Genomic DNA, 19,893 nt, shown 5'->3' with positions numbered 1-19,893 from the left:
TGATGCATGCGTATATTAATGGAGCCTCCATTACTTTGTTATTTGGAATTAACACGTTTAAATAAAAAATCCATGCACTTTCTACTGCTACACCAAAGCATGAACTTACAATTGACACTGATTGAAAATGTTTTGGCACGATTACACTCGCTTTTTGCTGTTTGAGCATTTCATTAATTATGTCTTTGAACATTAATATATTAATTAACTTTGAAAATGTGATGTTACTTAATTTCTTGAATAGAAAATTGAATACAATTATGTTTTGCAACTGATAGCTGAAGAAAAAAAAATCAACTTTAATAAATAACTATTTCACGTTCTTCTGATAAAATTTATTATTTTATTCTCATTCTACTTGACTTTACCGAAAGAACCAAAGAAGATGAATCATTGCAGTCACGAAAGCTTTAAATCGAAACTATTTCACGGTGCAGTAATAGGTTTTTACCCTTTTATCTGGCACAAAAACTGACACCTTTATACAAGGGATCATGTTTGCAAGAAACACAACACAAGTAGTCAAAATGCAAACAAAAAAGACAACTCTGATCATATGCACTGTTCTTGAATTTGATTGGTTTGTGGCTTAGCACTGTGCTTAAGTCAGACCGAAAGTGCCAGCAGAATTTGGTCTTAGTGCTGCAACGATTATTGGAATACTTCGATTCATTGTATATTAAAAAGACCGCTTCTTAAAAAACGATGCATTTGCATCCGTTTGAAAATGGCAGACACCAGACATCCCAGTCACCAAAATGTTGGAAACTCGCCACAGGGCACGTCTATCATGATTTGGTAATGCGTGATGACATCACCAATCCCCCCCCCCCCTCGGATCTGATGTCGCATGTATTATAAGTAACCGTATAGTGTTAGCATTATATTCTTCTTTATCGTGTCCGATATGAGCCCGATACATGGATTTTATACAAATTTTCTAAAAACAAGCAGTATGGATTGGATTTTTTTCTCATAAAAACAAGCTAATTATTGATTTGATTAAATAATCGAAGCAGAATCAACGTTCATGAGAAAGTAAACAGTTGGTATTTGCAGCTCAATTTGCTATAATTCCTGTTTTAATATATTAACTGGAGAAGTTGGTGACTGATAGCGTGCAGTTCAGTTCTTTGTGTCAGTACAGTACCTACTCAAATTAATATCTTGAAAACTTCCTATTTTACACATCAATCTAAGGCACTGGAATTCAACAGTAACTGCAAATACTTACGGCAGAAACTCCTTTCCACAGTACACAATCAGACTAATGTTCTCATTCACGTGTTGTCGCTTAGTGGTGGGCTTGTGTGACTGCTAGTTGTGCGGGGTATTTTTTTCTTCCCCATGTACTGTAGCTAGAGCAGAGTGCTAAAGGTCTTACAACATTTGCAGGGCATGCTGATTTCGTACACTCTCAACACATGCACAGACCCAGTGCAATGGTATTGCAGAAATGTAACTGCGTGTAACTTGACGTACGTGAACAAATCTGTAGCAAAACGTTTGCTTAGAGCTACAGGATTTTTGAACCTACAAAATGCTTAATTTAAAACAATACCATTGAAATGTACAGGGTGGTCCATATGTCTTGTGACCCCCGTTGAATTCTCTCAATCTTTGTATACCAATGGATGTCAACACAAATTAATAAGCAAAGGGAAAAAAATGTTAGGAGTCAAATAATTTGGGGGTCCTAAGGACATCTGGACCACCCTGTAGAATGCATTGCCACTTGATAAAAATCTCAACTATTGTTAACGTTTTTATATTTTTCTATATTTGACAAGCACAATGATCTATTATATACAGTACAGCAGTGTGCGCATTGGTGGTTACATTAAGATGATTGGGAAAGCGACAGTGTTCTCTACTTAGCCCATCATTGTGATGAAGAACCCCCCCCCCCCCTACTCCACCAACATAGATTCGCTTCTCTTCCATCATAGGTAGATAAGATGACTAATGTTTGAAAGGGCATCTGGCAAGCCCAATTCTGGGAGGGGCTGTGGCTTATTTGGCTCTAATGCGAGCTATTGATCCTGTTGCATACGTTATTTAGCAACAGAAACTGGTGAAACCGCTTCGCCCGTCGGGCGGTGGCTGTAAGCTGACTACTAATCGCAGGGAGCCCGTGTGCGGCGTTTGCCGTTCCTCGTCTCGACGTCGGGTGGAGGGGGAGGGAAGGTGTTGTGTTGTTGATCCTCCAGTTCCGTGCCAGTGCCTTCACGTGGCGTTAAGGTGGTTGGTGGTGGTTGTGGTGGATGGCACAGCGAGCGCGCGCGCGCGAGGCTGCATTGTAAAACCCCGCCGCATGAGCGATTTTGCGGTGCCTTTAAATAGCCTGCTGCGCCGCGCAGTGTACGAGAGTGAAATGCTCCCTCCTGCCGTCTTCCTTGTACTGTAACTGCAGGAGAATCACGAGAGCACGCGGTGTTTCCTAGCGCGCACTGTACGCTGCGTGTTTTGACGAGAGAGGGATTTTGACGGCAGAAGGCGCGCGTCTTCGTGGAAACAATTTGGATTAGAGTAGCTCGCGTGCCCTCCTGTTAAATAATCGCAGTTCCACTGGATTCGTCCTCCTGCTTAAAGTCCCCTGGGGTGAATATTGCCTGCCTTGCACACACAGCACAGTGTGTGCCGGTGCTGCATTGCTGTATTTTTAGGTTTGCGACTGCGTGTGCCGTGTTAGAAACTGCGTTATTTGATAACTGTGCTGTTACTACATCGCCGCGAAAGGCTTGCGAAGTATATGACACGTATGTCTTTAGGCTGCACAACTTTTTATTGTGTTTTGTCATTTCGGTAATGATAAAAAACTGTGTGTGTGTATTGCAGTGCTAGTGCCATGCTGTGTTTTCATTAACATTACAGAATTGTGTGCAAATGATATGTAAATCAACTAGTGGATTGCAGTGTCACAACATTTGGCTGTCTATTGAATTGGATAATTCAACCTAACTGCAGTGATGTGTCTGGAGACTGATGCCAGTCTGCCTAAGATAATCATTGACAGTATAAATACACTGGGAGTTGCAATGAGCATATAAATATAGCCTGCATTTAATTGTAATTTTACGTGAAATTAATTTTGCTTGTGTTAGTCGTAAGTTGTCCATTGCTGCAAAACATTTAATTCACATCTGTGATTACATTGGGCTTTGTTATTAGAATCGGGGAGGGGGGGGGGTTAACTATCATACAATATATGCACCGAATGCATCGTTGTTTGTGCTCTGGATTTTAAAAGATTGAATCCGTGCAAAAGCAGTAAGGGTAAAAGTCATCCACGTCGTGTTGAATTGTACCGAGCCACACAATTTCATCCGTCCCTGCGACCCCCCCACCGCCGCGGCTTCAGGACTGGACAGCTATCGTGAAGAGCACCGTGGAGGCACAGGCGTTGGAGCAGGCGGCGAACAAGTCCCGGGCCCGTGCAGGGCACCAGGCAGGGCACCAGGCAGAGCACCAGGCAGTGCACCAACAGACGGGGCAGCAGGCTGCCCACGTCGAGGAGGAGGAGGAGGAGGGCGCTCGCAAGGGCAGGCGGAGCGACGCGGAGGAAGGCAGCGGAAGCGAGAAAGCGCTGCCCCAACCACAGAAGCAGCGCAGTGCTGAAGCTCGCCAACGTGAGGCTCTCACTCCCTGGGCGTCACGTGCCCCCACTGCAGCATGCTTAAGGCTACAAGCACTGACTCAAAAGCAGCAGTGTCGCACGCCACACCGGTTGGGAGCAGTCGTGAGTGTGTGTGTTCGCGTGCGTGCAGGTGGATGTGTTTATAATGTTTGGTAATAATTAATGAAAACGTCTTTGTTCGTACGGGTAAGTGTGTGACGTAATATTATTTCAGCTTAGTTTCTTACTGGACGATATAGTACATTGCTTACAAATTGTTATATATGTTGAATACAACTTAAATAATTTTCACATGTACTGTATATTCAGTGGAGATGGCAGAACCGGCTTATCAAGGAAGCTTTTCTTGTGTTCATTCCTACCCATCCACATTCCTGATAAAGCGACCAGTGCTCTAATTTAAGCACAATTGCCCTGGGGAAAGAAAGGTTTACTGCCGATCAGCTTCTTATAGTATTTATTTGTCATTGTGTTCGTGTTATTGTTTTGTACTTCATCCTTAAGACTGCAAATGTAGTCTTTACTTTGGTTTAAAACCAGTTTTCATCACGTTTACAACTTAAGGCACATTCAAAAATGTAAGTTATCGCAATGTCCGGTTTGTAAAATGTGTCGTCGCATTTTTAGCAGCGAGCCTTCTGCAGTCAAAGGTTATGGCAGCAAAGAAGAGAAAGTCCGCGTTCATGGGAGCCTTCCAGGCAAAGAGGGCACGGCTCAATCAGCTGACAGGTAGGCTGTGCTGTGTGGGAGCTCTACGTTAACCCCCCTTAACAAGCATTGACTCATGTCGATGTAAGTCTTTAACAACTATATTAGTTACGTTATCTGTTGATATATTTCCACGTGACTTATTTCAAACAATAGGCGTTACTTACCTTTGCATTAAGAAGCTCACGTACGTGTATCTCTCAACTGGTATTTTTACATAGAGAGATTCATTGAGATGTCTATTTTGCTGCATACAATGTATTGTATATTTTCCGTCATGAAATGTGTAATTATGACGAGTTTGTTTCAATAAGCACGTCTTGTGTTGTTGGCTAAGGTATAAAGTGCATTTTTCATATTATCTCAACATTCCTTTAAAATTGCATTTCTGGGATAAACATCGTGAATATATTATGGCTTAAAGTCGGTACCTGTTGTTTATCAGGAATTCTGGCTTCTAAACTTTCTCGACGCCGAGATGCAGATGTCCAAGACTCCAAGGTAAAAAAAATAAATCTCTGCATCAATTAGTGTGGTTGGTGTAGATATGCTAATTACAAATAAAATACCATTACAGCCACATTAATTCAATTGATGTGTTTTCATATTAAACTATTATATGATTTCTGTCATTTTGAATACTATTTTAATAATAATCATAAAGTATCACTGCATCTTAAGCCCATTTTCAGGAGGTTCTGTATTGTGAGTGTTGGGAATGTTCTATCAAAGAGTGTATGGTTTGTGGGAGGAAACTGGAGTACCCAGAGAAAACCCACACATACGAGGTGATAACACTCAAAGCTCTCCTCAGATGTATATTGCTGTACAGCCATTTCCTGGCTTAGATTCCAACATCTGATGAGATCTGGTCTGTTCAGGGTAATTTGGTCACGACAAATTGAAAGTGTTAGTAAAAAAAAATAGTTGTATATTATGGCTTTGCTTTTTGGGTGGTTGCAGGAACGGCCATCGGAGGCTGTGGAGAACAAGGAAACCTCTCCGCTAAACAGCGCACAACCGAGTGGTGAGATTGGCGATTCCTGCACTTAAACATTTTTTTTTTTTCAATTAACGAAGAACATCCACAGCGTTTAGTGGCTATCGTTGGCATCCAACACTGGGTTAACGGTGAAAGCGCCCCTTGCATCTTGTAATGGATGCATGTATTGCATATGTTGTAATACAGGATTATCAGTTGAGAGTGCATCTGGCGTGATGCCAGGTGCCATCACAAGGCAGCACTCGCTTCGTCTGCGCCGATCGAGTCGGGCGTCGGCCGGCCTCGCCTCCCCCTCGTCCGACTCTTCCCACTCGCCACGCTCGAACCAGCACGCAGGTTGCCGCTGCCTTCACATGCCCCTCATTAGAGCACTCGGCCCACCTCGGCCAAGTTAGGGTTGTGTAATTCACATAAATGTTGTGGGCGGAGAAGTTATTGTAGGATTACAGAAAGTCAAGGATGTGTCATCGTTGTTTTCGAATCGTTGCATATATAGCTTAAAAGTTTGTACTTCTGTGTCTGAGTTTATATATGCGTTTTTGTGTGTGTGTGTATACTTGGCACAGTATGTATGCACCTTTGTGTAATGTGTGTATATATGTGCGTTCACTTGTGCGATATAACCTTCACCATGTGATGTCACCATCAACAGAAATCCAGGCTGCAGTCCTTAAATTGCAATTTTCTCAAAGCATTGTCTTGGTTAACACATCTGCATTGGGTGTCTATGAGGGGGAAGACTTTTACACCGGATGGTGGGATACTTTTAGGGCAGACCTTTAGGGTCACCTTCAGTACTCTGCAGCAGCTGCGGAATCTTAACGGAGGATAGGTGTTGGCGAGGTGTAGTGACGTCGGCGGCTTTGGCCAGGATGACATCCTGATCGAGAGTTACGCGTGGGTTAATCCTGATTCCGCCAGGCTCTCCAGGTCAACTCTCCTCACCCGACGGGGGCCTCTCACCGGCTTCTGCCACCAGCGATTCGCCGGGCAGGCGGCGCCGCCCCTCTGCGCTCTCAGAGTCGAGTGCCCACGACAGGGCCCAGACTCGGACAGAAGGTGCCTCGGCCGGTGGGTAGCGAGAGCAGACGCGCGCTGCCTTTTGCTCCCTTAACGTCAGCGACAGTCGGCCATCGGGAATGCATTCTATCTACACTGTTAGGCACATCATCGTGCACGCAGATAACGTGCACAAAAATGATTAGAGTGCATTGGTTGTATTTCTCTAAAGCTTTGTGATTGCGGATTTGTATAATATTTTTATAATTTTGTGATTGAGTTAAATGCAGGTTGTATAATTAGAACGTAAATGTACGCCACTAATTTATTGCACACAAGTAATGTCTGGTCATTTTCAGGCCAGACATTTTAAATACATCTTTCATAACCGTATACTAAGATTGTCAGTTATAGGATTGCCTCATTGTTCTCTTGGTTTTCAGATGCAAGTTCATCTTTGAAAAGTGAAATGCTATCTGCAGATGGTAAGGTCATTATGTTGGGGCACCCCATTGTTGAACAGCCTGGCAGCACCCACAGCGATGAGTTACTGTTAGCTATATTCTCTATATAACGTACAAGGTCATACAGAGAAGACTTGTCTGGAAGGCTACCCAACAAGTACCTATAAAAGAGTTTGGGGGGTCTTTGCCTCTCCCTCTCTCCTTCGCCTATTTTATCTTCATTTGGCCCTGCTGTGTTTGGTATGTACGCCAGTTGTTTGCCTGTTTATCTTGTATTATTTTGTCTTCCTCTTCTGCTGTGGAGAAGACACAGCAGGCAGACACGTGGTATCTCCCAACTCTTACCACTGCATGTGTGTATTGCTTTTTGCCTCCGGACTTACGGCAGGCTTTGATAGAACGACGCAGCCGCGTGGCAGCTGCCTTGCGTTGGCCAGATATTGGCGTAGGTTTGGGGTCGGTGGTGCCACTGTTGGGATGCCCCTTTGGCTGCTCATTGTGTGGATGCCTACTCTGAAGCAGGCCTGGAATAGGCACCAGTGTAGACTGGAGAGCCCGCTTGTCTACGTACAGCTGGACGTGGGGTGGCCTTCCAGAGAAGTTGCTGTCTTGCAAGGCCTCGTGGGGATACCTAAGAGTATTGGCTGCGGGTGCTGCCAAGGCCTACGCAATCTATTTTTACACCTCCTAATGCTCACCTCTTTACCTATTGCTGTGAATAAAAACAAAAATAGTATTCGAGCCGTCTTAAAAGTATAATCCCTAGAATTAAACATTGCCAAACGGCACTTATAACATTCTTCATCGAGGTATCCTGTAATGTTTTGTGTTTTACGATTGATAGGTTTTTAATGGTTTTCAAAATGATCGCTGTATGTCAGTTAATGTAAGTAAGTATCATTGATTGAAATACAGTGCATGCTTACGTACATACATCGTTGTGTTTCAGCAAAGAGAAGAGAAAGGGACAGAAGCAGAGACAAGAAAGAGAAGGATGTGTCCAAATCAAAAAAGAAAAAGAAGAAGAAGAAAAAGACAAGAAAAGGTAATGACATTTCGGATTGTGTTTCATCCCTACGAGTGATAATATATGGCTGACCTAGAAATGTCATATATCCAAGGCAACTCCTCAATGGTTTGTCTGTACAGGAAATGGGTCACATGCTTCAGCTCTGTAGCATGTTTTAACAAGTGAATTTTAGCTCGCGCAGACTTTCAGTGAATTTGTTTTTGGGTCGCACCGCGTGTTATTCCGCACGATGTCCATTATTTTGCGGCACCTGCTGGGAGCTTTTTCAGGAACCGGATTGATGAAGCGCCCAGCAAGCGAAGTGAAACGTCGGACATTGTGCCCAACATTCACGCAGTACAACGTGAAAGCACATCGGAGAGCTGTGATATAAATGCTGAACATGGACTGCTATGTGAATTAAAGCAAGCGAGTTAATGGATAACTCTTATAATTAGTACTTTTCCCAAGTCCGACTCATAAATTGATGGCCAATTGCTGCTAAATAAGTAAATCAATAAACTTAATTGCGGGGATGAGCATTTATGGATGCATGTGTGTGTACATGGTGTAGGACAAGCAAAAAATATAGTTGAAGAGGTGCCCTTCATGTCACTTTCAGACAGGGTGGGAAGTGTTGTGTTGCAACAAGGATTGGTCTCTTTTGGTTATATAAAGTAAAAGAACAAAGCAAAAAATAACTACAACACGACTGTGAACACCTTACTACACATGGTACATGAAAGCACAGAATTTCCACCAGGAACAAGCATGGCATGCCGTGCCAACGTTGCGCGCGTGCGTGTGTGTGCAGAGAGCACAGACGGTGCCTCGGTGGCGGACTCTGTGGACAGCCTGGGACTGGAGGAGACGTCGGGGAACGCAGACGACTCCCAGGACGAGGACGGAGCCGGTGGGGATGAGATCGTGCGCTGCTCCTGTGGCATCAACGAGGAGACGGGGTTCATGATCCAGGTTGGGCTCTACTGGCAGGTGCCAGAAACTCGATTGGGAATGTCGCAGCTTCAAAACAATTGGCCTCTATGCACATTGTGTCTGCGTTTAACGTTTGACACGGTATGTATGTTGAACTTCTTTCGCACCGTACGTAGCCAACCGTGCCAATCGGAGGTGTGAACCGAAAGTCGGTAATGGAACTGCATGCTTAATCAAGCAAGAACACCCATTTAAGTCTATAGTTTCTGATACATTACTCACAAATGTTGAGGGAAGAATTATCACCGTTTTATATCAATCTGCTCCCATTTTGTCTCAGAATAGCCCTCAACTTTTGGTGTGTGTCTGCGTGTGTGTGATTTGTTTTTAACACTAAGAATGTTTGCTTGTTGTTGGTGTCGCACTCCCTCAGAAGGGCATGTGATTTGCTCACATATTGTTGCGTGGATAGGTCTTATAATTAATAGCATAATTAATCATTCTCATTGTCTAGGGCAGGGGCGGGGAACCTTTTTTCTGCCAAGGGCCATTTGGATATTTATAACATTCGATGGCTGGAACTGCTTCTCTTTGGTGAGGCGTGTGATGTTAGCTGGTATTGATGATGTTGCGACTCGCAAATGCTTTTCCAGGTTTGCTCCTAGATTTATTGAATTTCGAGTCCCGCCTGTGGTTGCCTTGGCAGGGCCAGGACTAAATGATTTTGCGGTGCCTTATACGGCCCGCGGGCCGGACGTTCCTCACCCCTGGTCTAGGGGTATGTTATGTGTTTATCAATTATAATGTCTCATATCTCAGGTTCATAGACCTAGCCTTAGAATAGTTACATAATACATGAACTAAAAACAAGTAACACTCCAGCACCAAGACACTTCCAATCTAAGTGTCAAAGTATCAACCATTGTCTCAGAATAACATCCAGTACTAAAATTGTTACAGCAATTCAACAAAACAAAAGAAAAAACGAGCCCCACATACACGTGACATAGGCAAGATATTTGTGTCAGAGTTGTATGAAGCGGAGGCTCCAGTATGTCAATCAGCGAGAAGGTTAATTCAAGGGTGAAAGATGTGATTTGGTGACGTTATAAGTATAGCAGACACCTATCAGCATGGCCAGATCTCATCTCTCAATAAGAAAATACCTTCTTTGCGTCAGCAAAGAAATCTGTCTGCTGCTACTGCACAAGGACCGCAATCGCCCGATATGGCTGTAGCTGGCCGCTCTGGCCCCGCCTGTGCTGATGGACGGCCGTTTGCACGTCTCCCCAGTTTGCAGAGTTGCCTTTTGGTGTTGCTCCCGGTATCACTCGCGGAGGTTCCTTGGTGACACTCGGTTAAACGCCTCTCACCCAATGGACAGGCCAAGCTTGCATTGAGATCGATACGTCCAAAACAACATCAGCCTCATATGATTTTAATCGCGGTGTTGCGGACATTGTTCCGCACTCTTTAGTAAGCGTACCAATAGCGATGCTGGAATATACCATGACTCAATGAGCATATTTGCTCTTAATTATGCTCGAAGGCTGTGACTTAATATATATATCAGGTTGAAGCCCGGAGCCGTATATGATTCAGCTCAGCAAATGGCCAGGGGAGGGGCAAAAGGCCCAAGCATTGTTAACAATCGTGCACGCTGCATGTCGAGAGCATTCAGCTCAAAGCACGCTTTTTACAATGATTTGTATAAACTCGTGTTTCATAAAACAAAGTTTACTTAGGAGATGCCCTGCTCAGGAGCTATGCCTTGTACAGTAGCTCGGACGGAGTCTTATTCTACGAGCAGCGTACACGGGAGCTTGCCTGGTGCAAACACTGACTTGTATGCTTCGAGGTGAAGTTTAAATAGGAATTTTGGTCTTGATCCCCCCAGAATTATTTGTTAAACTTTGACCTATCCTGGTGCCAACACCAAGCGTTAAGGGTATTCCCTCGTTTAAAAAAAACACTCGTATAAGGTTAGCTGAAGGTGAACCCACCAGACGTGAAGTCGCCGCGTGTAGTTGTAAATAGGAGATGCCCGCAGGCCTAATGGTCACTGCCTGCCACAAGGATCAAACATGAGATTACATGGATGCGAATTCAAATTAGGTATTACTGTACTCCAAATACATTTTTTTGTAACTAGTTTATTCTAGCAGATAAGGCCCACTGAGAAATATAGGTTTTTTTTCAGAAGCGACCTGGCCACAAATGATAGCTCAACGAAGTGAGTTATCATGTGGACATGTATAGCAGCAAAAATAATCTAAACGCATCATTCTAAATGTGGAGGGAAAAAACCGGAGGACCCGGAGAAAAATCCACGCGACCACGGGGAGAACAGGCAAATTCCAAATTAACAGCAGATATCTGGGTCAGAATCAAAACCACGACCTCCTGCATACCAGGTGAGGGAGTTAAAATCTGGCCACCGCGAGATGTGAAAAGACAACCATCACAATGCTAGTATCTGGAAAAGGCACACGTAAAACAATATTACACTTTATAAGTGTTGGGTAGAGATTGCTGTGACCCTAATCTGCTCTCTTGTCAGTGTGAGATGTGCAGTTGCTGGCAGCACAGTGTCTGCATGGGATTCACCGAGGAGAACATCCCTGACCGATATTCATGCCATGTGTGCCAGGACCCTCCGGGTAAGTCCGGCTCTTCTTCATTGCTCTTTGCTAATTAGTGGTAAGTCTACCTCTCGAACCCATCTCTCGATCACGCCTGCTTCACTAATAACCCCTCGCCTTCATTAGCGAGTATCCCCTCCATCCCTCTCATTTTCCACATGCAACACTTAAATCACCTGTTGACCCTGTTTATTATGTTTTATTGATTATTTTTATCAAATGTGTTGCAGACTTAGAGCACCAACGTTAAACTGTAGTTTAAATACTTTAACCTTTGGGGGGGAAATAAATTACAAATTACCGTATAACACTCAACCTTGGGTTATACCATTACGATCCTTGAGGTAATTTGCATTTTACGGGAGTGAATACAGCACACTACAATTAATATGAACCTTCGTTGGTTTCCCATCAGGATGTACTCACAGCCTTGTGATTGGTCAACATTTGAAACATTACCTCTATACATGTATTTGGAATAAGCACATTGCACATCTTCCCCTAACTGCGGTCATGCCCCCTTTAAGGTTGGCGCTGCACATTCCTTGGGCCACACAAGGGACTGCTACAACTGTGGTGTTCCCTTGTGCTAGACTGTGGCAGGACTTTTGGCATGGTTGAGATGAGCCGAGGCGTGAGAGCTGCCGACCCATTTATCCTCGTAACGTAGCCTCGCCGCTGTAATGGCCTCCGTCCTCGTGCAACGTGTGGCCGTGCCGCCGTAACGATGACACCTCTGGGTTGGTGGCGGTGCGGGGCAGGCCAGCGCTGGAGCGCACGGTTCGCGTTCGAGCGCGACTGGCTGGTGGAAGGCCGTCTTCAGTCCTTCTCCTTCGCACGCGACAGCTACTGGAGCCGCCACGCGGCCAGCTTTGCGGCGCTGCAGCGCCTGCTGGCCGACATGCACCGCGTGCACGAGGTCATCCACGGCCTCAAGCTCAAGATCCACATCGCCAAGTGAGCGAGCGCAGCGCGCACCCGTTGGACCCTCCGTGTTGGATAGCCCCAAATAAGTGTTTGTTAACCTGGCGTGCGCGCACCTCCTGGGGGTGCGAGATATGCCAGATTTTTTTAGAAGGTAAGTCATCGAAACACAAATTAAGCGCTGGCACGTAAGTATTACTACTTTAAATTTTGATTTAAAGCTTTCGTGACTGCAGTAATTCATATTCTTAGTTTTTTCGGTAAAGTCACGTTGAAGGGAAACTAAGAATATGTATTACTGCTTTGTATCATCAAACCTATGTATTTACTAACGTACATGTTTTAATGCTTGAGAACCAAAGTTGGGGGGGCGGGGGTGCAAGGTTGCAGTTAAGGTTAAGAACCACCGCCCTAAATTTTGCGCTGATAAAAGTTTCGGCACCATTCTCTACGCGGTTCTTATTCTTTTAAGCCCAAAATCCCGTTATTGAATGGGGTTGGCTTTTTTGTTACATGTTTATATTCAATATCCCAGACTTCTAACTTACACTATTGCCTTGCTGCAGAAATCATACACGTGTTGTAACATTTCGTTTTCACTAAATGTGATCCAGGGTAATGTTTTATTTTGAAATCGTTAACACCACAGGCATTCAACCTCTGTATTCCAGTCACTTGCCCACTAGAGATAATTGTGTAGATTAAGTGCATTCGGTTTGTAAAAACGGTTTTAATTCATAGCCACAAATATTGTTTGGCTTGTAGGCTTTAAACCCTATCCAAGGGAATGCTTGACTATTACATTTTAACTTAGGGATGTAACCCAGGATCTCAGGCACTTGTTTGGTTCTTTTGGCACTGACCTGAGTCCCTTGAACTGCTTGGCCACTATTGTGTGTAATATTTGCCCTGTATTTTCGCAGGACTGAGGACCGCTCAGATTTGATGCTGTGGGCGTCACCGTGGAGGACGGAGCGAATCAAAACCGAGTTGATCAGCCTGCCGGAAAATGATGGCAGGCTCGAGGCGTGCCCAGCCCTTTCGGCAAGCGCGAACGATGGGCCCTTTGCGGGGTTGGAAGGCGTGAACGGCGTCGCCAGCTGCCAGGTACCCCCGGGAAAAGATGCGGAGAGAGAAGTCAAAGCGGACTCCCCCAGCGAGAGTACTTACATCACCAGCGAGCACTGCTACCAGAAGCCGCAGGGAGCCGGACCCGCGGCGGCGCGCGCCGCCAACGCCCGTGCGTGGCGCGAGTGCGCAGGGAGGGACGGGGACAGCGGGTCTGACACGACATACGCTGCCGACTCGGGGAGGACCAACACGGCTGGCAGCTTCATCTACGGCCTGGATGCCACCTACTGCAGCGTTGCAGGAGTAGGCAATTGCGAGGTAAAGAATGTGTTCCTTCTGTTGCAACTCAATCTACTACGGGTTTAAGTGGGGTTGTTTTTCATCTTCCTGCCTTGTTTTGAAATTCCGGGAACGTTACCTCATCTCCGCTTTCCACATTCTGTAATGTATTACAAGTAGAATTCACTAACTACGTTTTGACAATGTTTGCCGTACATGTAAGCTGTTGATGGTGACCTGTTGGCCAAGATGACATTGGTTACCTGCAGATCTGAATTAGAACTGCTCTAAACGTGTTGTTTATTTGCTGGTGTGTGTGGACCATTAAAAAAAGATAGCAAGAACTCAAAAAAACAACTTGTGCATTATTGTCCACATGTACGTTGAACTTCTTTCGCGCCGTGTGTAGCCAACCGTGTTAATCGGAGGCGCGTGGGAAGGACAACACACTTGAAACAAAGAGCAGTTGTAAAAAAAGTTATTTGCTGATAATAATGTTGTCATCGTGTGCGCATGTGTTTAAAGAACAATGGTGGAGGTAGCAGCAGTGATGAGACGCCAAGTGTAGAGACAGGCGCCGGGAGTGGAATGGAGGAGGAAGGGGGGCCATCTCTGGGAGCAGCGGGGCCCAACTCCGGGGCCGGCTGGAAGTCAGCTGGACATCAGCAAGCCGGAGGGGTGGCACAGCAGCACCTGTGCCTTTCTGAGCTGCTGCTGCATGTGGAGGCACTCCAAGACGATGTAGCCAAGCGTATGGACTTCCTGGAGGAGCAGCTGACCAGTACGTTCCCACCGCCCCCCCCCCCCCCCCCCCCACTAAATTAAATCTTGAGTAAATGTCAGTTTTCGTGCCATTCTCAAAGCACAGTGATGTCACGAAGTCCCTTTATTTCACAGATGACTATAGTCTGCAGTAGTTTAATGTCTGTGTGGTGGCTTGACTCAATTAGGTACATTTTTCAAAGTTATAATGCGACGCCGGCACACGTGGCCGATTCGTTTTCAAATAACGTCACAGGATATCTAACTTTCACTGTGAAAGAGACATTGTTTCTGTTAATACATCAGGAGTATTAACCAGGGCTGCTCCAGGGCTCGGATCACGAACCTCTGTAACAAGTCGCAAACTCGGTTACCACTTAGCCATATCTGAGTCCACTCGTTAATGTTTGAGTCCCCAAATCGATCCATTGATTCTTTCCATTACCCATGCTTTCTGCGGATAAGATAATTCATCCAGAAATGGTGGCAAATTCTTATTTACGGCTATCTGTAAAAGACGAGTCACCAGTAGCACCAAACTCGTCAAACTATTCAGGGCTTTCAATAGATAAGTGGCCTGGTAGTGCAGAAAAATTGTTCTATGATCCGCAATAAAAAGAGTACTATCCACAGATTAATATGATTAATGATATCCCCCAATAGCGTCCTCCCCTTCCGCTACCATTGTCATTGAAATTTGTTAACATTGCAATCGTCTATTTTTCTCACTAGGTGGTGCTGTGACATTTGACGAACTGTTCTATATTCTACACCGCTTTAAATGTTGCGTACTGTGCTCACGTTCTCCTCTGCAGCTCTGGAAGGAATGTTCGAGTCGACGTGTGAGCAGAGCTCGGAGTTCGAGCTGCGTTTGCCACGCGTCAAAAGGAGCCTTCGTCAGATGGCCGCTGACCTGCAGAAGTTGCAGCAGCTCTCCACGCTTTGCGCCTGAATCAGGCTCGTCCCGGCAACAATCACTTTTCAATTCTCACCATAAACCAAAACCTTGGGTAGCACACGAGCACATTCAATACACTTGTTCCTTGCTTAAGATCATCAGATCATTAAAAAAACATAGTTATCAAAACCATGTCATGTGTTTTGCTTATCATACCATGTCTGATAAGCAAAACAACTCAAGTGTATGTATTTTTGAATTCATAGATGTTTTTATTTTACCCATGTTTTTATTAACCACCCTTAGATGCCATGGTTGTAAAACATATTTGATATGTTTTTATAGATTTTAAGAGTTGTGCATATTTAACCCAGCTTAAACTGCCCATCTGCACTTACACTGTGTACACTGCAATCAAAAAGTGAAGTCTCCTATTTCATGTTTTTAAAATGCATTGAAGTAACTTGTTCAGCCTGAGTGAAGAAATTGAGTGAATATAAATCAGATTTTTTTTTATCCTGCTTGTCACAGTTGGGGACAAGGGGAAAACATTACTAATGGATGTCAACAGGCTGTTTTTGCAGAATTTTAAGACACATTTGGTAATTGGCTTTTCATAAAAAGGCCATTTAATTGCAGACTGCATTCCACCATGCCTCAATCCTCACTACAGAATCGGACCGTTGAACCTTATGGCGCTACCCCCAGGGGTAGCATAGTATCCCAGCTCTCGCACAATGTCCGTGATGCAGTCAACTTTAGTCTGTTGATGGTCGGCGATGCGGCAATCGACTCATCTCGACGAGCCGTACACGATGCACCACCACGGTGCGTACGAGCGTTCAGGGTTTCAGCGCGATCGTCCTCGCTGCGTTTCGACATCGCGGAGTAGCACCACCGATTTCGGATCGATCGGTAACCCCAGTCGCGGAGTTAAGTAACACTCCTGGAAAAAAAGTGTCCCAGAAATAAAATATTTAATTTGCCTCTGCCATTCTGTGTAATTTGGTACCCCGGGGTACCACCATAAGGATCAGTTGTTCTATTTCCCTGTAAATTGTGAGACAATGTGGCACACCATTCCCTCATTGTGGTCTTTCTGCGTGCTCGTTTCACAAAAACATTCAGAAAATTCTAACTGCAATATTATAAAGCCTACAACCTGGAATTGAGGCAATCATTACAGGATTTAATCATTGACATTTTTAATAGCTCCACCATTGACGGAACCATTCTGACGTGGTGATGCTGTTAGCTCTATCCCAATCGGAACGTTTTTTTTGTCTAAATCTGAGCCTAACTTCACACATCATATTTAATAACTAGCACTTTGATGGGAGTCAATAGCAGTTTGTCCTATGAAAGAGGAAGTTGTGGGCATATATGTAGAATGAAGGCGGTAACCAAGATGGTTTTAGAGTGTCACCCAGAGTTTGGTAACCAAAGGGAACGCAGACAGATTTTAGTGATGGTCCGAAAAAGCAAAATGTTGGGGTCCGGTGATAACTGCCATAGCTACACAAGCTAACAAAAGTGAAGGAAAAGTGTGGTCTCAAAAATAACATGGAACCGAATAAACCTATCCATGTTACTAAACAAAATAAATTATATGTTGGAAGGGACGCAACTTAAAAACGCAGTTGTTGAATGTGGATGGGATCAAAACGAAAATAGGGATAGTGACAGTAAATAGACGACACAGACGCGTATGGATACTACTAGAGTCAGTCGATACTACTGTAGAGCCAGATGCTACTGGAGAGTCAGTAGATACTACTGTAGAGTCACTAGATGCTACTTTAGACAGTAGATACTATACAGACAGTAGATACTGTTATTAGATACTACGGTCAGTAGATACTATATAGTCAGGAGTTAATACTATAGTCAGGAGATACTACTTTAGACTAGATACTACTGACTATTGTATGTAGGGTGTGTAGGTATACATGCCTACTAAATAAAAATTGGCTGGGGGTGGTCGACAATTTTTAAAAACCTTTTAGATCAACTATTTACCCCCCACTTTCTATTACTTTTTCATTCAGGACTTCTGCAAGCCTCTTATAATTTTGTTGACAGACAAATGGACAAACAGAATGCCGGGATTTCACAATACCTTATTATTTGTGTATTTATGTTATGTTTTTAAAAGAAGACAAGTTTTGAAATATATATTTTTCCCACGGGCAAAGCCAGTTACTTCTTGCTAGTATACACATTTACATGGCAGGGGTTTGGCTCAGAGGGTAGGGCAGCATGCAAGGCTATTCAGCACTTTGCAGTACATATTTATGGGATGGAGCTGTTTACTTGCATGCACGGTGGCAAGATGTTAACTGCCTCTCCTCGTATACAGGTCATGGGTTCGATTCCAACCCTGACGCCTGAAAATTTGGAGTTTGCATGTCTGTCTCCCTGTGGTTATGTATTTTTCTCCGGGTCCTCTGGTTTTTCCCTCCACATTTATAAACATGTGTTTTAGAGTATTTGGTTGCTATACATCCCCACGTGATACGCTACTTTGTTGAGCTATCATTTGTGGCCAGGTGGCTTCCAAAAAAAAGCTACATAGCTCAGTGGGCCTTCTTTGGTAAAAAAAAACTTGGTTTTAAGTAGTTTTGGTTTAATTAAACTTGATTGGTTGAATTTCCATGCCTGCCTCTGATTTGGGATGGGCTGCTGTTCACAGATTGAATTCATGTGCCATGAGCAGAAGATGCTGCCAGGTCAACTTCAAAAGTGAAAACGTGCTTGTGAATCAAGCCAGACATGGAAAGGACGTTTAATTTAGGTAACTGAAAGGTCAAACATTCCTTAGAGTGGAAAGTCAAACGTAAAAAGTTATATGAGCATCGTTTATCTTCTGCAAACAAGTGAATTACTGAGCCATAATTTTAATGGGAAGTTTATACTAGAAGTCTGCCACTTGTCTATCACAGTAATTTGTAAAACAGCCCTGGGACCATGTGTGCTTTAATGCTTGTACGATTGTAGTTTCTGAATGACATTAATGTAGGGATGTTGTTCTGTCTAGCTCACGAAAGCTAAATATTATAATTTTGCACGAGTTGGTGCAGTGCAGATATAATTTTAATATGTATTACTTAATATTTATAAATATACTGTTTATGATGGAGCTAAATTGTAAACAATATATATAAACCTCATGTGGGCACGAAAGGAACTTGGGTTGACTGCGTAAATGTTGGAATTTTGCATACTTTGGACTTAATTGCATATATAGATGGCATAGCTATACATGACGGAGGAAATGTGTAGCACACCTAAAATATATAATTTTCATAGTAAACAGCAGTTGTGTATTTTTACAATGTTTGATTTCAAAACAATGATACGCAGTTATGTTTCAGGTTTTGCTTTCAAAACAGCATGCAATTGTTTATATTGTATATTGTGAAACTTTAATATTGACGCTATGTTGAGTGATGCATGCTTAACTGGTACCTAACTTTTGATTTAAAGCTTTCGTGACTGCAGGGATTCATATTCTTGGTTCTTTCGGTAAAGTCATGTAGAAGGGAAACAATAAAATAATTGTTTTATATGTTTATTGTAGTTTCCCTTCTACGTGACTTTACCGAAAGAACCAAGAATATGGTACCTGTTTTATACATTTTTAACATGACATTTATATTAATCTACGATGCAGCTCGTATGTTATATTTTGTCACAAATTATTTGTTTTTCTTGAAATACTGTATCATATTAATGTTATTACATTGGTAACTTTGCGAGTTGTGATATTACCGTTTTTCCCTTTTGAGAAATTTTATATTCCTTTTGAGGAATTGATGTGTGATGACTTTTACAATATCTCTTATCACCCATTTTGTATAATGCACAAATGCACCAAACCAGTGTCATCAGTAACATTAAAGTGTAATGAATATTTGTAATTAGTTGATTGAATGGCATTCGAGAGTAGGTCTGTTGGAATGTGCAGTCATGTAATGAGCATAATGGACATTTGTATAGTTTTATCCGTGTACAGTAAATGCATACATTGAATTTATCGGCTTTGCCTATTTGTATCAGATGGGTCAAGGGCAGAAAGGAACAGGTCTATAATTTTGTTCATTAACCTTGTGGGCCATGGGCCATATCCATGACCAGTATAGCCAATCAAAATGTTTTACTCCTTTACATTAAAAGCCGTATAATCAGATTGGTTGATGGGAGACAGTCTTGTACAATAATAACACCACAGTTTATTGGTGCTTATGGGCATTTCTAAGAAAAAGTAAAATCTTAAGGAGAAATTAGCGTTGCACAGTTAATATTTTTCCCCCGTGTACATTTCATTTATAACTGTAAATACATTAAATGAAATAAAATACACTTTGTATTTGGTTGTGGATATGATTAGATTCACAATGGTTAAAAGTGTGCTTGTAACGAACACGACTTTTTGTACAAGCGTTGGTACTGCGTTAAACTATATTTGTAGTATACATTGAAGCATTCAGTGTTGATCCAATGCGTTTTACAATTGTTACCCATTTGTGTTTATATACATTTTATGAGTAAGAGTCTTCAG

The 19,893-nt window shown here is 43.3% G+C and overlaps 1 protein-coding gene across 4 annotated transcripts in view; it reads left to right on the top strand.

Annotated features, from left to right (window-relative positions):
* Positions 1–19,701, top strand: part of LOC116941593 (PHD finger protein 20-like protein 1) — a 28,247-nt gene extending 8,546 nt beyond the window's left edge. For 2 of the 4 annotated variants that reach the window (XM_076066599.1, XM_032952791.2), the window contains exons 6-19: positions 3,362–3,629; positions 4,265–4,366; positions 4,791–4,846; positions 5,309–5,372; positions 5,535–5,684; positions 6,270–6,419; positions 6,791–6,832; positions 7,761–7,856; positions 8,635–8,795; positions 11,317–11,416; positions 12,160–12,355; positions 13,246–13,711; positions 14,198–14,453; positions 15,250–19,701. In XM_076066599.1, coding sequence (XP_075922714.1) covers positions 3,362–3,629; positions 4,265–4,366; positions 4,791–4,846; positions 5,309–5,372; positions 5,535–5,684; positions 6,270–6,419; positions 6,791–6,832; positions 7,761–7,856; positions 8,635–8,795; positions 11,317–11,416; positions 12,160–12,355; positions 13,246–13,711; positions 14,198–14,453; positions 15,250–15,386 — 2,244 coding nt within the window. In that variant the 3' untranslated portion in view covers positions 15,387–19,701. The remainder of the gene's footprint in view (positions 1–3,361; positions 3,630–4,264; positions 4,367–4,790; positions 4,847–5,308; positions 5,373–5,534; positions 5,685–6,269; positions 6,420–6,790; positions 6,833–7,760; positions 7,857–8,634; positions 8,796–11,316; positions 11,417–12,159; positions 12,356–13,245; positions 13,712–14,197; positions 14,454–15,249) is intronic. The other 2 variants (XM_032952792.2, XM_032952794.2) reach the window with 2 other exon arrangements.
* The last annotated feature ends 192 nt before the right edge of the window (positions 19,702–19,893 follow it).

The sequence above is a fragment of the Petromyzon marinus genome, chromosome 12 (assembly GCF_048934315.1).
Source record: "Petromyzon marinus isolate PM22_M1 ecotype Great Lakes invasive population chromosome 12, UKy_Petmar_22M1.pri1.0, whole genome shotgun sequence".
In the NCBI taxonomy this organism is placed as follows: Eukaryota; Metazoa; Chordata; class Hyperoartia; order Petromyzontiformes; family Petromyzontidae; genus Petromyzon; species Petromyzon marinus.
The sequence above is the reverse complement of the archived record's forward strand: the minus strand, read 5'-3'. Positions and strand labels throughout refer to the sequence as shown.